General features: G+C 35.4%; 1 protein-coding gene across 1 annotated transcript in view; it reads right to left on the minus strand.

Moving 5' to 3' along the window:
- WDR72 (WD repeat domain 72) overlaps nucleotides 1–19,925 on the minus strand; it is a 128,522-nt gene that overhangs the window by 66,721 nt on the left and 41,876 nt on the right. The window contains exon 14 of the mRNA XM_075044021.1: nucleotides 16,158–16,363. Within this exon, the coding sequence (XP_074900122.1) occupies nucleotides 16,158–16,363 (206 nt within the window). The remainder of the gene's footprint in view (nucleotides 1–16,157; nucleotides 16,364–19,925) is intronic.

Here is a 19,925-nt window from a genome sequence, read left to right on the forward strand (position 1 = left end):
CTTCTAGATTACCATTGCTAGTTTTAAATTTTATTTTAGATATGGCCAACTGTCTGATTACCTATTTACAGGTCTCCCCTTACCACCAGTGTTCCATCTACTTTTATTATTTAGCAGAAAAATTGGGAAGATTTTCTTAAGTATTTATTTTAAAAATCTTCTGGAAGCTATTACAGAGAAAGCAAACTGTATGACTTTTCACAGCTTCAGTAATTTCAGCCAGATTTTGAAATCTGATCTTTGTCATCTTTGTTGTTGTCCAACTGTATGAATCTAAAATAACTATAAGTGTTAAGCTCCCCTGCTGTAGTTCAGTTCTGAAAATTAGCAGAATGTGCTACCTCTTTTTTTGTGCATCACTAGCAGTAAGTCTAACAAGGAGTTACTCCAAAGGAGGTGTATGTTAGTCAAGAAAGAAAACTTTAATAATAAGAAAAGTCATGTTTTTATAAAGTGTAAAAATTGTCATGCTCAGGGCTAAAACCATGTGTTTATTGTCATGATACAGCTTACCACTTATTTTTGTTGGAAACTGAGAAGTAGGAAGCACTATTTTATTTTGTGTATTCGTGCATTATACCAAAATTAATCTAATAGCACCATCAGCCGTTTCAGTTAAAATACTGGCTAGTCCTTAACAAAAACTGATTAATAAGTATCTCACAAAGCTTCTGTAATTAACTATTAGATCTCAATTTCCAACATTTCTAAATCCCAAACTAGCCTACTCTTAATTTTTTATTTTATTTTTTTTAGAATTAACAAATCACTGAAGCCGAATACTTTAGTAATGCAGCTAGACGTCCTTTGTTCAAAATAAAGCCATTTGTGTGCTGATAAGATTCCCACTTAACAACTAGAACTTGGAACTCTTTTACTGCTTGGAGAAATCTGCATTGGTTGATAAGGCTCCCTATGAGGCCTTCACCTGTAAACTTTAAAGAAGCAAAAAGTCTGGGCACAGACCAAAATTGTATCCTGACACTCATGAACCTCTTGTGCATCATCTCTGACTGACCCACAGCAGAAAAAGCTTACTACATCCAAGAAAGAGTGGGATTCAGGAAGGTTTTGAAATGGCAAGCTATATTCTGTGCATGGCAACTATCACCTCTGTAACAGCTCCCTAGTTTGCCATTGAAGATGTTTGAGCCAGAACAAGACAAGAGCTAGAATAGAATAGACTATTTTATTTGGAAGGGACCTACAATGATCATCTAGTCCTACTGCCTGACCAATTCAGGGCTGACCAAACTAAAGCATGTTAAGGGCATTGTCCAAATGCCTCAAACACCGACAGGCTTGGGGCATCGACCATCTCACTAGGAAGCCTGTTCCAGTGTTTGACCACCCTCTTGGTAAAGAAATGCTTCCTTATGTCCAGTGTAAACCTCCCCCGGCACAGCCTTGAACCATTCCCATGCATCCTGTCACTGGATACCAGGGAAAATAGCTCAGCACCTCCCTCTCCCTTTCCCCTCCTCAGGAAGCTGTAGAGAGCAGTGAGGTTGCCCCCAGCCTCCTTTTGTCCAAACTAGACAAGCCCAAAGTCCTTAGCCACTCCTTAAAGGACACTCCTTCCAGCCCTTTTCACCAGCTTTATTGCCCTCCTCTGGATGCATTCAAGTACCTTCACATCGGTCTTAAAGGATGGGACAACAAACTTAAAGCTGGGGCAACAAACGTCAAAGACTCACTTTAATTGATTTCTTCTGGCATGGAATCCATTCCTGCTCCACAACTTCGAAGCCTGCTCTTCTACCTCTTTTCTTCTCCCTTTACACATCTTTACCAAACCACCTTAGCATCCAAGGAGAAATTTTTCCATGTCTATGGGAAGGGGGAGGCAGGGGGCTATCCTTACTGTGGCCCCCAAATACATGCTATTTTCTTTAACAGGTTTAAGACAGACATACCACATAAAAGTTTCATGGGAAGTACAATTCAAATGTTATTTTACCTAGCTGCCTAAAGGCCTTTTTCCACTGGGATCCAACTTGTTCTAAGAACACTATTCCACTTAAAATTCACATTTCCATTAGCTGGCAGGGATTCCCATACTGTTTTCAGCTCCTCATATATATGTACTTTCTCCACACACTGGTTTTCTTTACCAGATGCATTTCTATTGTGGGTTTTGTGCTAAAACCAGATTTGACAAGAATGGTCTTGACGTTTGTTTTACATAAAAGGAAATAAAGTGGTAAAATCACATGGTAGATTTTTAGAAGGCAAGCCAGACTCAAAATATACTTAAACATCACTTTGATACCACTGAAAAGAAAATGCTCAGTTCTCACAGCGTGGGTAGCATCAACTTCTACGTAAAACAAGTCCTGAAGCATTAAACGTGACTTTTTCTTACAGACTTTTGGCCTTCATTATCCATTGTTCTCTCACTTTATCCCAAACATAACAGGATAAAGGTGACAGAAAATTGGCCCCAAAATTCCCAGTGCCTGCAGAATGAATCATGCTCTATAAAGCATAAGTGTGAGCTATTCTGCTGATTCTAATCAATTCTTTTTAGTTATGTAATATTCAAGGAGTTAAATTGTATTTCGTTGAGCCTTCTCTTGTGAGAGAGTTTATTTTGATCCATTAACATTAAATAAGTCAGAAAAAAGATCAGTCCCCTCCTTTATCCACTACTTGCCACCTGCAAAGTCTCAAGAAAATATTAGACAGAAATTGAACAACTTCTTTTAGGTGAAATTTTAGTTACGATTGGGGGATGGGGGAGGGGATGAGCTTAACTGAAGTATTGTCAAAGCAGACTGGAAAATTCTTTTATTAACAGAAAATGCACTGCTTCTGATTTCTTTGTGGTGGGGGATTGTCTGTCTTTTATTTGTCTGAGTTTTTTTGGCAGATTTATACTTTTCTGACAGTCATCAGACTATTGGCTTTTAACAGAGGCCCAATAAAACAGTGCACTTAAGTACATGATAAAAGTCTATCAAATAAGAAAGACTTCCTCTTTTAAGCAGTAATTAGTTCATTATTAAAATATACTATAAAGAAATCTGCTAATCTAATCAGTAAAGCACCACCATCCTATTGTCTGCTCATGTGAATTTAATGAAGACATCCCGTGAACAAAGTACATGTACTTCACCCTTTCAAACAAGTAATTTTAAGCAAAACCCAATACGAAATCATTAAACCCACTGCATCTTATACTCTTTAAGAAGTTTCTCAATATGATAGTTTCTGACATATCACAATGAAGTTTGAGAATACAATATCAATATGCTTATTTCAATGAAATTAACACTTATTTGTCACCTGTCTTTGCTGTAATCTGAATTTTAATTACTCTACAAAGACAACAGAATCTTCAAAGACCATTTAAATGTTTGAATCACTGTTCATTACCTCTGTGGTAAACAATAACATTGACAATAAATAGGATTATTTTTTTTTTAAAAACCAAAATGTGAAGAACTCAGTTACAGAAATCAGAGGAGGGTGGGGAAGTAGAATTTGCCAACCAAAAGGTATTGAGGGCTAAAAATTTTCTGTGTATTGATCATGCCAGTCACTGAGATGTCAAGAGAAATTCAGAGCTCATAACTTTTCTCAGAATCACATCTCATCATTGGTCTAGTTCTAGCCTCACAAAAAATAAGCATGTCACACAGCTGCTTGTAAAAGTTATTTAGCTACTCCTACCCTGTGTCTTACATTTACACTTCTTGGATCTGGAAGAACTGTTTTAACTCAAACATGACTACCAGACCTAGGGGTCTTAAACATTAACTTATATTGGCAAAGACAGCTCTATTCTATTCTCCATGATGCTTTATCCTTGATGGTAGGAAGCAATAAATGTGGTTGGTTTTATTTTGGTTTTGCATTTGGTGGTTTTGGGGGGTGTTTTTGTTTGTTTTGGTTTTGTTTTGTTTTTTTTTTAATACAGAATAGCTTACTAAATGTCTGTCCTGGTTTCAGCTGGGACAGAGTTAATTGTCCTCCTAGTAGCTGGTACAGTGCTATGTTTTTGAGTTCAGTATGAGAAGAATGTTGATAACACACTGATGTTTTCAGTTGTTGCTAACTAATGTTTAATCTAAAGTCAAGGATTTTTCAGCTTCTCGTGCCCAGCCAGTGAGAAAGCTGGAGGGACACAAGAAATTGGGATGGGACACAGCCAGGGCAGCTGATCCAATGTGGCCAACAGGGTACTCCATACCATGGGACGTCCCATCTAGTATAGGGAGTGGAGGTTTGGGGATCACCACTCAGGAACTAACTGGGCATCGATTGGCGGGTGGTGAGCAATTGCATTGTGCATCACTTGTATATTCTAATCTTTTTATTATTACTATTGTCATTTTATTAGTGTTGTCATTATTAGTTTCTTCTTTTCTGTTCTATTAAACCATTCTTATATCAACCCATGAGTTTTACTTCTTTTCCCGATTTTCTCCCCCATCCCACTGTGGGGGGGGGCAGGGAGTGAGTGAGCAGCTGCGTGGTGCTTAGTTGCTGGCTGGGGTTAAACCACAACATCTTTACTTGCACAGACATTTTTTCTCTTTAACCTTTTTAAAGAAAACAGTAGTATTACAAATAACATACGTAAGAAAAAGAATTAAGTTTTGGGGACATGTTTGCAGGTGCGATCTCATGCGTAGTTTTACAAAATTGGAAACTTGTTATTGTCTCATGGAATTGTCTCAGAAAACAAATACATAAACAACGCACAAAATGGCTGGCACAGTGTAAATTAAAGCATTAAATTCATTTCTAAATCCTCTGAGCCCTCAGTTGCTAGAGATGGTAGTCGATAGTAGTAAAAAAAATTGCCTCCTTGAAATGTGCTTGGTGGACAGCAGCTTGATGATTGGCAGCACAAATAGAAGACAAACGAGAAAGCCTTCAATCTGCAGCTGATGCACAGGAAGAACATGGGGAGCTGAGTTTACAATAGAGAAAACATTACCAAGCTAATGGCACAGGCAATCATTTGACCACCATGCATCTCTGATAGCAGCAGGGCATCCATTTTCAGTTAAGTGTTAGAGTACCTTTTTGCTTTCTCTGACCACTGCAGGGGTAAAACAACCTAGTGTGTGAAACCCACTGACTGGTAATAAATTACTATATTGGATACTTTTTGTTTTCTTTCAGCAATGACTTTACTGTGTATTCCTGCTATCATTACCAATTAAAGTGGAGATCACGTTAGCAAGCTATATCTAACTGTATATCAGTCCCTATGCTCCAATTGCTTTGGCAAGTATCACAGGGTCAAGAGGCTCCTTTGACCTTTATCAGTTAAGTCTCTCTGACCACTCACTGTTTGAAGCAATCTCAGCTGAACAGATGGACACTTCTGCAGACACTTTAAAGCTTAGAATATAAAGATAAATGAAATTGTGTTTGGGGCTTCAAACTGGTTTATGAGCATAAAATATAGTTAGCAAGTTCCACAAAAATCTCAGATTTCAAATAGCACATCTTAAACCTATAACATGAACACAACAACTCTTTATCTACTAGGAAATTGTATTTTTTTTGTTGTAGCTTCTACAGATAAAACTAAAAAGTTGATATAACTTACATGTCTAGTTAGTACAAAGTAACTTCTGAACTTAGCCTAACTTAATTACTCTAATCATTAAAAGACAAGCAGGAAGAAAATCTAATATAGCCTTTTACCATGACAGTCACTTAGAGCAGCATACAGCACATGATCAAACAGATCATTCAGTGGAAGGATACTAAAACAGTTGGATACTAGACAGCATTCAGAGAAGGCTTGGACCTTCATTTCAAATTTCCCTATCTTACGTTTCTTAAAAGCCCTTACTCATTAAATTACTGCACTAAAATTTTAGTCATAACACATAAGTAAAAGTTTCAAATTCCCTAAGCGATGCTTGAAGAACTGGTAATAACTGGATTCAAATGTGGTCTTGTGATCATATTTATGTATTTGTAACCAAAAAATAATCTATTGTTCAACAATAACATTGAAGGGCCTTTTGTTTGAGCTAAATTACATCAGCAAACCTGCCTTGTTAAGTTCATAACCTTAAGTAACAAATGTTATACAGGCTTAACTAGATACAGTGTTGAAAAATTCTTAAATTGGATAAAATCATGGGATATTATTTTCTTTTTCGTTTTCTTTTTTTTTTTAAGCCTGGCTTGTGTTTCAGAAGAATAAATTCCCAAGAGGTAAAATTTAGATCTGCATCTTTCTGTGGGATGTTATCTATGTTTCATAGGAATACTTCCCAAAAACATTTTTTAGTCCTTCATTCTAATATCATCCCAATTCAAGCAACAATTCAAAACAGTCTCACTAACAATGAACCCACTGTCATTTGCAAATACACAGCTGTCTTATTTTCTCGCTCAGCTGAAAGGATGAACAATCCAGGATGCGTGCAAAGATGCATTTAGTTCAAAATAGTTACAAACAGCAGGTATACAATTGAAATAGCTCTTAAACATACACCATACACCCTTCTCTAAAAGAACCTGCATAGGAAGAAAGGATGCAAATTATCAGCTACACTTTCATCTCCACATAAAGACTATATGCACCTTCTAATCCAATATAGCTCCTATCAGCAATCCACACATGCACTCCTATGTCTAATGCTGCCTGCCTCCTGGAGCTTCAAATTTAGGGAGCAAGTGAACAGTTTCTGTCACTGAAAGTATTCATAGCTTTCCAAAGTGGGCAAACAGGCCAGGCCTACCCTTTCCAAAGCAATACCAGCCTTATGCATAGGGTGATGATATACAGAGTAAAGGTGTTACTATATCAAGGCCATTCATATTCCTTATCTTCAGACACTTAGTCATAGGACAGAGGATCCTCTTAAGGGGGGGCATTCAGAACTTTTTTTTTATCCATTTACCCTTTTTTAAACCTCAGTACTCACATATAAAGAACTAAGCGTAAAAAGCCTGGAGTCAGTAGTGGTGCCCCAGTTTGCTTTCACATGCAATCTATGCTTGACCTGAGGCTTCATCATTTGGACAAGGCAGTCCCAAACAAAGGTGTCAATTTGTGATGAAGTTTCACATATGAACTAGTTTAATGAAACAGCTTTGAACTTGCCTTACGTTACTTTTATTATATTATTAAGACAACTCTGGTCATATTACCAAGGCCGCTCAGATCCTCCTAAGAATCCACCTCCTACACAGAAAAAGCTACAATACTTTTTGAGCTTACATCACCAATGTTTGTCTATCAGTTAACTGCAACATAAGCAGAGTCAACCTCTTTCCTTCCAACACTATAATTTTTCTCTTTTTTTTTTTAATCCCAGTGGAGAATATTACTATCTTCACAGCACTTTGAACAGTAATTGTGGCATCAGTCCTGATGAGGCTGTGGCACAAAGTAATTAAGTCAAGAAATCTTCAAGCTCAAGCTGTGTGATGAATAGACTAAGCAACTGGATAAACCCCCCTTTTTATCACGTATGGAAGGCCATCATCAGGCAGATTGCTGGCCAGGTGGATCTACTGGGCACAACAAATTTTTAGCTGTTCAGGGAGAATTGCTAACACTTTTGCTCACTTTAGTGACTTGGTATGAATACTAAATGTTTCTCATATTTTGTTTTCATGTCCACACTGTATTTGTCTCTTTCCCTCACAAATACTGAACTTAAATTTTTCTTTGGATTTAATGCAAGTGTACATATAAAAGTGATCCTGGAGACAAATCATAACATGGTATCAAAAGATAACTGGCAAGTAAAGCTAATATACAGAATATTCTTCACATTAGCTTTCAACAGCAGGAAACAAGTCCACATTTTGTTTTTCAGGAAAATATTTGAAGAAATATATATGATATATAGACAACTTTATACAGACAACTTTTGCTTTACTCTAGAATTCATATCACTACCTTCTCTGGGCACACTCTATCAGAAAGGCAATTCTAAACACAATACCTTTGACAAAGTCTCTTCTAACATTTTTATTGTAGAGAGAATATAAAAATGAACTGGACATCCACTCATCTCAAAATAAGATCAGTCTTTGACACTGACAGTCTCTGCACCATGAAAAGCTTAGATGGAAGGGAAAGATAAGGTGTTTTTAAATGAAGTCCATTAATTTATACACTCAATATTCAAATACTCTATCTTCATATATTAACTTATCTTGAATACAGATGTAAATTCCCTAACCATGTCTTTAGAAATATATAGGGCTCAGCGATGGGTGGTAGCCAAAACATTTTCAGCCTTACTCAGCATTTAGGAAGAAAAGCCATAAGATGGAACATCGCCCATGTTTCCTAGATCATCAACTGGACACACAATGCTACAGTAATCCACAAAACACAGACTACTGACTCACAGATCTAGAAATTATTATACTGAACAATTTACTGGATGAATGAACATCCAAATATCTGTGAAAATAATGCTGAACGCAGAGATACTGCCAACATGACCTTAGAAGGAGGGTAAAAGCATGAGAATATTGCTTTGTCCTAAGGAGGATTGATATATATAAAAATTGAGTTACCAACCCATGGCTGGCTGTTGACTCCAACTGAAAGAACATATTTGCCCTGGGCTGCTCTGATAGTACATTTCCCATATTGGATTATAAGAGTCTTACCCATAAAATGTATCTACATAAAAAGTACTAGACCAAATGCTAAGCAAGTGACTTTCTACTAAAGAAAAAGAACAAAAAAGAAATTGTGGGATTAAATTCTTAAATACCAAAATCCTGTCTATCTTAGAAAATGTCATTCTTGAAAACTCAGAAATAGGCGAGCTGGACATTCTTCAGATCCTCTATCATTCTAGGATGTATCAGGACAGCAGCTAAGTGTCTGTACCCATAGATTTCATACTGGTTTTTTCCTTGAGAGCTGTTCAATCTTACTGAAGGCAGTAGAATTGCATAGGCTTCCAAGGGGACAGTATTTGCAAACAAACATTCTTAGACATGAGAGGTTGGCCGATTCCTCCTTCCCCATAAGTATTGGAAGAACAAAATCTGACCACCAGAACAAATTAAGGTTTGAGCATTAAAATGTAGAAAAACAAGGCAAGAGAATGGAAATGTAACCACTGCTGTTGCTTTGTTTGTTTTAAATTGAATCACAGTTTATCTTAGTATTTTATTTATGCTATTTAACTGAGACAAGAGATTCAATTAGTTATCAGAAGGAAGCTAGCAGATAGCAAGTCTTTCATTTGCAGAGTAAGGTTTGGTGTTGCAAGTCCTAGTTCTATAATTGCATATAAGGTGCCAAAGTATTTCTGAAAAAGTCACTGCTTTTTTTTTTTTTAATAGGTGCGTGAGGCAGAAACCTAGGAAAGTCTCACTGATCTGAATTCCTGTTAATACTTTTCTTCACTAAAATAATACTAACTAAACTACAAGAAACCAGGAACTTAATGTTTAGAATAGAAAAGATGATTATCACAAGTGTAAAGATTCCACTATCCTCCTGTCATGAACGGTAAAGAATTCTCAAGAACATCACTGGACAACATGAAATTATAAAGGTTATAACAAAGATGATGTAATTTATTTTAGAATTATTAGAATTAGGTACAGTACTTAACAAGGAAAATCAATTAGGCTGACCTACAGAAAAAAATCACATCTTGGGGACTAGAAAGTAGTAAAATGTAAGTTAGGAAAATTCAAACTGTGTATCACTCCACACCCAGAACTAAAAGAAACAATCTTAAGTGGAGAATAAGATATCATGAACAGCACTTCAGTAAGATAGAAACTGTCCTACTCTATCCATAAAGATATCTCCCTAAAAAACAAAATACAAACTTTGCTACAGTTTCCAAGGGACGGAGAAGGTAACTGCAGCATGACAGTTGAGGTGTGGGAGAAGACAAAGAAGAGGAAGACAGCCACAGCTAGGTTAGCTTCAATAAATGGTCCTTCGATCTGAAATACTTCACAAGGACTATGGATATTGACCTTAGATTTATTTCTAGCAGGACACTGTACCACCTTCCTTAGCTTTAGCACAGGGTCCAATTAGTTGTCTAGGCAGGGAAAACAAAAATTTTAAGTCAGTCACCTTCAGTATAGTAACAGAGAAAAAAAGTTTGTAGAAGTATATAGAAACAGTGTCCAAAGCTTTGAAATAAATAGTTAGGGCTTATTCTCAAATTTCTGTCAGCCTGTGTTACTTGCTATCTATATCTGCAAGAATAAAATGAGCTACAGTATCACAATGGCGGCTTTTTGCTTTCGTTTTGAGGCAATCAATGGAGAAAACACCAAAATCAACAAATTCTTGACTTGGTGGACCAATTCAGAAAACTGCAGTAACTTCCAGCAAAGCTCACATGTGGTCCAAACTATCAATGGCTCTCAAGATCAGGATGCCTTTTAACTGGTACCAATTTAATCTCATAACCCTAAAGTTATTACTTCACTGTAGTTATGTTGCTACCTTGATCCCTTGATAAAATACTTAATTGTGAAATTTCACAGGAAACTTAGTACTGAAATGCTTTGCATCTGAGTTACAAGAAATATTTATATATATATACACCTTTGTTTCTTCACTCATTTTCCTATTACACTTAATTAATATACCACCAAATATAGCTTCTAAACACCAGTCCCAGTTAAAAAAATAGAAATACTCTGTCAGCAACAACATAAAGGTTACCAAATTTAAGGAGAAATATTCTACTTTCTGTTTTTCTTTGTTCTTAATAATCCACTTCATACAAATCAAGATTCATACAGATCACTATCCTCATAATACTACTCTAAATATTACAAAAGGAAAGAAGTAAAAGGAATCCATGTCTAACATACCACTGTTTATGGTACCACTCCTGATTTCGTATTTGATGAGTATTATTTGATATTTGTGCTTGTAACTTATTTCCATTTTCTATCAATTTTTCCATCAGTAAGATTTAACTAGTAGTGATTTTCCAGGCTTCCAATAATAATTTTATTTTCAAATTGCATCCTTTACTATACCAAAACAAATAACTGCTATTGTCCTACAGTCTTCATTTGTCTTTTACATAATCCGTGCAGCAACATAACAAAGTAGATAATTCTTTTAGTGTTTATAATTTTTGTACACTCTTGTTTCCTGTTTTCAGCAACTATAAAAATACAAACTTTGGCTTTCCTACTAAGAAAATACCTCTGCTTCAGAAGCATCTTGCCTTTACATATTTTGTTTAGAGCAGAATACATATGCTATTACATAAGTGAATAATAAGTTCTTTAGAACAACTAATACTAGGTATGTCAATTTAAAGTGTTTAAAATGCATGTACAAGTATTATAGTAGCTGGTACTTAACTACTCTAGTCAATTATTTCTAATAGCTACATAAATCAAAATGAACCTTTACAGATCTTGTGTAAACCCTTATTTAGATGTTTTGACTCTACTTTCTGTACCATACATTAATGCTCAAAACCCAGTATTTTAAGAAATTTTCGAGTAACTATATCAAGCAATAAATATACCTAACATTCCTATAAAAGTTCATATGCAAATAATACATTTTTTCTCCCTCACCTTCATCTTGTCCTATACACACAGCAAAAATTTCCCTTTTCTGGTCTAGCTCTTCCATAGTACAAATCAGCAGTCCAAGTTTAGCAATTATTGCTCAGATTTTCGAAGCTGCTCTTCCTCTAACATTTTTACCCAGAAGAAGCTCTGATTACATTCTTGAAATCGCTAGAAATATCAGTGCATGATAAACACATATTTATACCCAAAATATTTAAGCTGAAAAGCTAGGAAACAAAGGTTTCTTGAACATCAGGAAAACAATTCCCAGACATATCCAGCTTTTTATGTGCATCAATGAAATCTTCATACGATGCACTGACGCATTTTCATTTTTTTTAAACCAGCTTTTCACACAGCTCCAATTTTCAAATATAACTATGACTTAAGGGTATAATGAGAGCTAGTTCCATATAAACACCATGAGCACACAATCTAGTGTGTAGTCTATTGTAATTAAGACCAGTGATTCAATACGTATTGCTACTGGCCAGGTATCATAGCAACCTTGTGTCACTGAATACTGCTGGAAAACTGTTCAGCACCAGCAAGACTATGCTTCAGGAAAATCTACAATAGCACTACAGATTGTCAACATCTGGGGGGGTTGTTACAGGGAGAACAACAAAGAAATCTGCTTTAAAAACCCCTCTGCTTAGAAAATTGACAGGGACACTACAGTAGCACTACAAAATGGAAAAAAATTACAGAGAGGAAGGAAAGACCATTTTTTGTCATTAGTTACATAACTTATGCACCCACATCCTAATATCCATCCATATAAGCTGAGTTGAAACAATGCTGCATTACCACATTGTTTATGTATATCCACAAAGTACTGTCTTTTTTTTTCCACTAAACACAAGCATCATTCATCACCAACATTAATCTGAAAATAAGAGACCCACTTTTACAATCATATTTAAACTTCTACAAATGAACTCTAGATACTCTTGTACAAATGTGCAAAAAAAGAAAAAACAGGTTACTATGAACAAGAACCCAATATTGATTTTTCTGCGGTGCAGTAAAGCATCTCCATTCTATTTGGCTGCTGTCAAAGCCACTCTTTAACAGCTGGAGTCAAATTGCACTATTTACAGCAAGAGCCCTTGTCAAGTGGACCATAAGTATTCTAACAATACACTATTCAAATGGCACTTTGCCACACAAATTGCTGACTTGATGAATACCCTATGTCAATGACTAAGGCCAATATAAAAGTTTCATTTTTATGAGAGGTTTTACATTCACATATTAAGTAAAGCTTTCTTGAAGAACTATTAAGCTATATATTTTGGGTCTTTTGACATTGAAAATAATTAAAATCTGTTTAAATATATCAAGGGGATTTGACAACATTAATATGGATCTTGTGTTAACTGCATTTGTCACACTCATCTGTTATTGGTACTCCCACTGGCACGTGCAGCACAATAAAAGAATTAAAATGGTCAAAACACCATGAAATCAAAGCACTCTGCTTTTGTATCTGTGATTTACATGATGACAAATGTTTTGAAAGAAAGCCTTTGAAGATAGACTACTATGTGAGGATATTTTTCTTCTCTCTCAGGATAAAGAGAAACCATTGCTTTGCAAATGTTATATTGTCTTAAATATAATATTAACAATAAAACTACGTAATAATAAATATTAAGAAAAAATGCTGAATCTTACTTGTGATCTTCATGTAGATCATCTCATTGTACAAAAGGATCACTCACAAGTGTAATAGGAAAAGGACAGAATAGCCACCCCTCATTTTTTCGGTTATATAAATCTTCTGAAATTGAATTCTTAAAAAAAGAGGCTAAAATTGACTGCATTGGTTTTTGGTTTTTTTTAAATACAAATGTTATTAATGGTTTAGTGTGTTGTTAAATTTCTAATACACAATTTACCAAAGAAGCAAACTGATAATGAAATAGTCATCGTATATGCACATACTAAAACCTTTTGATAATCTGAGAGTTCCATGATAGTTTCATCTATGTGGTGATTATGTGCTTATTACTATGGTATGGAATGTTGAACACTGATAGCCACAGAACTCTCACTAATTTCATAGGATCTGGATTTCAAGGGACTATTTCAGGATGTTAAAATACAACAACCCAGAAGAGTCAATACAGCACTTTTTCAAAAACCTAAAAAAAAAAAAGAGTTTCCTGCATAAGAACTGAGAAAAACAGTGGACTTCATAACAAACTTTCATTTCAACAATAACAAAACAGTGTTAAAAAAAAGCCACAGAGCTCCACACTCCTTTTGTGTAGCCCACATTGGGCTTCTGGAATAGCATTAAGGGGACCTCCATTGTTATATTCTTCCCAGGTTCAGCTACACCCTATACATTTAGCCTCCAGCATCTCCCATACCAATCTACAGGACCTGCTCTAATGCAGATAGAAGTGGGAAGCAGCACTGGCTGTAATGGATAACAATTTTTTGATGAATGAAAAGTGGTTTCCCAAGTACAGAACTTCATTTGTTAGGAAATTAGACTAAAATAACAGGATTATAATGACAAAAAGGTGAAATTAAAAAAAAAAAAGATATTTTGACAGTCATAGGGAAGTCTAAGAAACATCAATAATATTCTCTCAAAAAGTTTCCATTGGGACAAGATAATTAATGAACAATATTTAAACAAGAAAATGGAATATTTTATTGAGAAATCAGAGCAGCCGAGATGTATGTCTGATCAAAGAAAAGTGCTATAAATTATTACTACTACTGCCACCTATTATGATATTACTTCCAATTTAAGAACGTAATTCCCTAAGCATGTTAAACTCCACACTTTAAAATTTACTAAAACCTATTTTCCCATATTCCATGAGCAGCACATTTTCTTCCAGCTACTTTGTTAAATCCATGCAATTTTCAATTGAATAGGTATGACCAAAACTACACTCCAAACTCAACTACTACAACTTTTTCTGTTGTTCCTTTTTAAAAAGGCAGGAAGAAACTATTCCTTTTAATAAACAGTGAGATCAGGTTCTGTGTCAATGGCCAACTAGTGCACCATCTGCCCCACAACATGCTCAGCAGGATTATGCTCTAATAAGACTTTTCAGAAAATGGGATCAAAAAGAACTTTAGAAATCAGACTAAGGTTAGTAAAAGGTCAAAGATAAATATTAAGAGTTAAACAATAATCACTACAAACTCAAAGTTATATATCAATTTATAGGTAGAATAAAGAAAAAGACCAGAAAAGAAAATTCAAGAATGAGGACTTCGATTAAGCTGTACTTTATCAGACAGAATTTTGAAATATCCAGTATTTCATTTACAATAATTAATAAAGTTAAAAAAGGCCAGAGACCGTTCTGAAGGCTGTTTGCACATATAAGTTGAGGGAAAGCATTTTTCATCTTCCCATACTTGTAGGAAGATATTTTTGTCTACGTTCAGGGTTGAGGAATAGCAGACATGACTTCCTCTGTTTGTTGCAGAGAATGGAATTCCCAAAACCCGTTAACTAAAAGGTGGTAAACGTGAACAAACAACATTGAGGCTCTATTCTTAAGATACACTCATATCAAGAACTCAGTGAATATATTCACTCCTGATGCACAAACAGGGTTTTCAGAAAAATGTATGTACCATTATCTTCCAACCTGAATAAGGTAATACCTACCTCATTGTATCTGGAAATGTATTAAATTTGAGACAGTTTTAATAATTGGTTTTACATTTAGCAAATACAGGCTTTTTAAATATCTACAAATAACTGATAAAAACAGATATATCTAGGCCACAAGCAAATATAATAACTATTGCATTTTCAACCTTACTTCTCATTATATGGTGTCTCTGTACTCATTTTCTCAGCTTTAACAGCACATTAACACTAGTTTCAGTATAGCTTTTCCTTCTATTATTTTTTCAAAACAAAAAGAAAGAGCGCATCATTTCCACCAGTCACAATTATTTTGTTTAATGACTTCTGTAAAAAAATTGTTAGATAAAGCCAAGTACAGTGCCTGGACAAATCTCTCCTGAAGACTGTCATACCTATTTGCAGCCCAGTCTCACAAGGAACACCGCCATCCTCCTCTTAACCAATGAGGTGCCAAATTTAATCACACTAATATAAATGTAAGGCACTTGCAGTCTGTTCTGTGATGATGTTAACAGAAAACAAACACCCAATAAAAACTAGCACTGAATGACAATGGGAAACTGCGGTTTCAGAGAAAAGCAATAATGGCAAGGCCAGTAGCATTGTACCATGATGGGCTTTTTCTCAAGACATACACATCTGAACTGGTGGGTTCAATTGTTCTGAAGGTACTGCTAATAGGTGCAGTCAGAAGCCAGAGGCACAACAGGGTCTAACTACGGGTCCTGAGTCTCTGAGAAAATTCTTCCAAGGTGATCTACTGGTGACCTTGCGTAAGGTGTGCATAAGGCACTCCCCCCATCTTCCCCATTCGTTCTATGGAACAGAGTTGGAGGCATAAAAACTGAGCCAATCAGAATAAGCCTTTATGAACTTAAACCCAAGCCTCCATGCCACTTATACAGGGCTACACATCAGTGAAGGTAAAAGGGTAAAGGAATTTGGATCACAAAGCATTGCTCTTGAGAAATGCTCTACTCTTCATTCTTACCTTATCTGAAGATTTTTCTGTATGAGTAAGATTGTAAGAGACCATGCCATGCTTATAAGAGCTACAGTGTTTGTATCCAGCATTTTTATTTCTTTTTGACTCTTGAGACACAGAAAGTAGAGCATCTGCCACTAAGTATTCTGAATCTTCAATGGAAGTAAGAATTGCTTTTGCTGTTTCACCTGTTTCATGTCGTTCCAGTGTACCTAGAGAAACACAATAGAAGCTATAATTTTTTTCAAGGAACTACGCTATTTCATATTTCAGTGTAAGTATCACAGTATTAATATGATACATTTCACATGAACAGAGAAATCATGAAACATTTACAGGTGAGCCAACTAATTCCCCATTTTCTGGACCTTAAAAATGTTATTTTACATAAGCGTGTATTCTACAGCATTGCTATGTTAAAAAATGAAGCTTAATTTCTAAAGAAATCACTGCAGCAAATACCTTAGATTCAGACCACAAGAAACTTCAGCTATTTTGTATAATATGTGAAGTCAGATGCAGTTCTCAAAAGGAGGAATTTCAGAATACCACTCGCCCTAACTCTGTTCAAAACAGTCATTTGTTTTCTTCTCACAAAGCCCTCACAGAGCATCTCTATCATTAACAGTGTAAACAACACATTTATGTAATATTTTAGTGCTGTCCTCTAGTGTTCTAGGTTACAAATAGCAAGGGAAATCTCAAATTTTTCATTTCATTCCTAAAAACCATCTTTACATCTAACACTTTGTGAACACCTGAATATACTACATGTAGCTTAGTAGTCAGGAATCTGAATACAGTGTTTCAGAGACTATTTCATGACTGGTGTGGCTCTAGGCAATCCAATTCCTTTAACTGTTACACCCAGTTATTTTAGTAATAATTTTATTTAGTAATAGTGCTTAATTTATAACTAACATTAAAGATATCTAAACTGAGTTTAAATGTATTTGAAATGAGCTACTATTAGATACTACACATTTCCTACAGGAAGTAAGCTCATAAGAAATTGCTGAAATGGTATGTTTCCTATAAATAGAGATAAAAGACATGTGAAGGATTTTAAAACTATTAAATATCTGCTATAATGTGAAATGTTTTCTCCCTTAAGTTTGAATTCTTTGTAGCCTCAAGTAATACAACATGAGTTTTCCCTTTCACTGCTACCAGAGAAAAAACGTATAACATTGAAGGTCTATCAAGTAACACGTGCTAAAAATATTGGACTGGGATTGAGGGATCTCATATGATAAGTGTTCATGCGTGTATGTGTGTATAAAATCTCTTTATCTAAAATTATTTCTCTGAAACTTATCCATTTCTGCTCACAGTAGTATCACCTGTTACTTATACAGCCAAGAGACTTTGAATTCAGAGCAGAAGAAAGTAATGCAACTGAATCTTTGTCCCCTACAAAATCAATTGAATACCATGGATCACTATAATACTGCACTGAAAAAAATAAGGATCAGGCCCAGTTATTTTTCATATGTCATTTTTGTCATCTCTCCCCAGGATTTGCAGCCAGTGTCAGGGATCATTACAGAACTGCGTAATTACTGGAAAGCAAGCAAGTTGCCCAGAGATCTTCACAGTTAGACTGTCTACAAATACTTCAAAACAATACTGGCTACAAAGCTCCCAACATTGCAATGTTTCAGTATTTCAGGAACACAAAAATCTATATTAATAGATGCTTGCAAGGAAAGATTATACAATTCATACTAGATGCGAGTAAACACATTCTTAAAGGTGTTTGCAAAGTTAAGAAGTTTGGAAATAATAGTCACTCAGCTAATATTACTTTAGCCTCTTTATATATGCAATGTAGTCTTTCAAGCTATAAGCATGTCTTGTTTCCCCACAGAACTTTCTGCATCATTCAGAGCAAATGATGAACAGACATCACGAAATAGTTCTTCTCCCATATTGTTAAGTGTGAAGGACTAAGCTTCCTCTACTACCTTCTGCAGCAAGTGCACTGTGCAGGGAGTGTTTATACATATACACACATTGGTATCTATCCTTGTTTTCTATATCACTTTTGTCCACGCAATTCACTATTAGAGTACTTGAGTGCTTCAGAAAGATCATAATATCCCTGTGAAATTACTGGGTATCATGTTATTTTTATGGGCAGGGATCCAAGGCAGACATTACAATAAATTTTTAATAAAACCAAGAATTTTGGGGACAGGGTACTAAATCTCAAAGACCTGATTATACATACTCTTTAGCATTAGACAGAACTTCAAAACAGGTTTTGTTAGCTCCAGAGGCATCTATGAGTGCCTCACCACCAGTCATCCCTCAAAGGCAGACCATTCTGTGGAATAATCTTGTGGATATATAATAGAATACAATCATTTAATTAAGGCTATCATACTAGAGTGGCAAAAGAGGATAAAACCATGCTTCCAACATAAATCAAGATCTGAGTTGCCTGACTTTTTATCCTCCTATATATGCACATACACTCAAGATTAAAAATTAAAACATATTTAAGACTTGCGCTATTTTCCATATATCAGAGCTTCTTCCCTGGCAATAACTTCAGAGCCAAGTTTTCAACTTCTGGTTGAAGGAAAAATGTTTAGTTGAAAGAAAAAGAAACAGACCAGAAGAAGTGGTAAAAGTTACAGAAGATGTGGACAGCAGCATTTTGTCTTTGAAGACCATGACCTGAATGGAATAAACAGGCTGTCTTGATGTACAGGAAAGCAAACTGATATTTTATATATTTTACACATACACATCTTATTTTCAGCTGCTGACGGATGTGCTTCTACCTATTACAGACTTATGGATGCAAACTGAGAAACAACTCAGCAGGTTGTGGGGTTATCGAACACTTCTGCTACCTACCAAACTCTTTTCTAAGTGTCAGTGTCAGGATCATGCCACAGCAAGTATACCATTTTGCATGCAGAGTTTGGAGAAGAGAAAATTAACAAAAAAAATCCCCTCTGGGTTCATATTTGGCAAGAAATGTGACTCAGCCTCTTACATAGAGGAGTTACAATATTTATTTTTTCTTATTTTTATTTTTTAAAGCACATCTATAGACAGGAACACTGAATAGAAAACAATGCCTTGGACAACCACCTTAGTTTCTTACTGACAGAAGTCTATGATACCATAAAATCAATTTCGAAAACTTAGAGTTACATCTTTAAATCATTTATATATCATTCATAACAGCCATCTCAAATCCCTTATAAATAACACCTTCTAGAAGATGGTTCCTTTCTTAAAAAACAAGCTTGCTTGCATATACTTCTTAATTCTGGATCTTTGTATGTGTGTATATATGTACAAATTTGTGTGTACATCTGGAGCTGCAACAAAAGAGCACAAAGTGCATAGGAAAATGAGTATTACAGAAGGGGGTGGGTGATCATGAAAGTATTACAAAGTATTTATGTTATCCAGTGTACTTGATGCTTCTGAACAGCAAAATACTCATTTGCAGAGTAGGTGGCAGAGACAAAATAGAGATCTGTATTCTATGATTCCTGAATACATCTTTATAAGAAACAAAGGCGGGGGGGGGGGAGATGGAGAAACCTGTATATGTGATAAAGAAATTCTGACCACTGCTAACAGTGAAAAGAATACTGGGGCAGGGTGCTTATTGTTCCAGACAGTTATTTGTTAGGAATATGTTCTCTCTGATTTTAAAAAGAAAATAAAAAGAATAAGAAAAGACACAGCCTGTACACAGGAGTACAGGAAAGAGCACAGAAATAAAGACAACTCTCAAACCTGAAG

Source organism: Buteo buteo, chromosome 13, assembly GCF_964188355.1.
Source record: "Buteo buteo chromosome 13, bButBut1.hap1.1, whole genome shotgun sequence".
NCBI classification, from domain to species: Eukaryota; Metazoa; Chordata; class Aves; order Accipitriformes; family Accipitridae; genus Buteo; species Buteo buteo.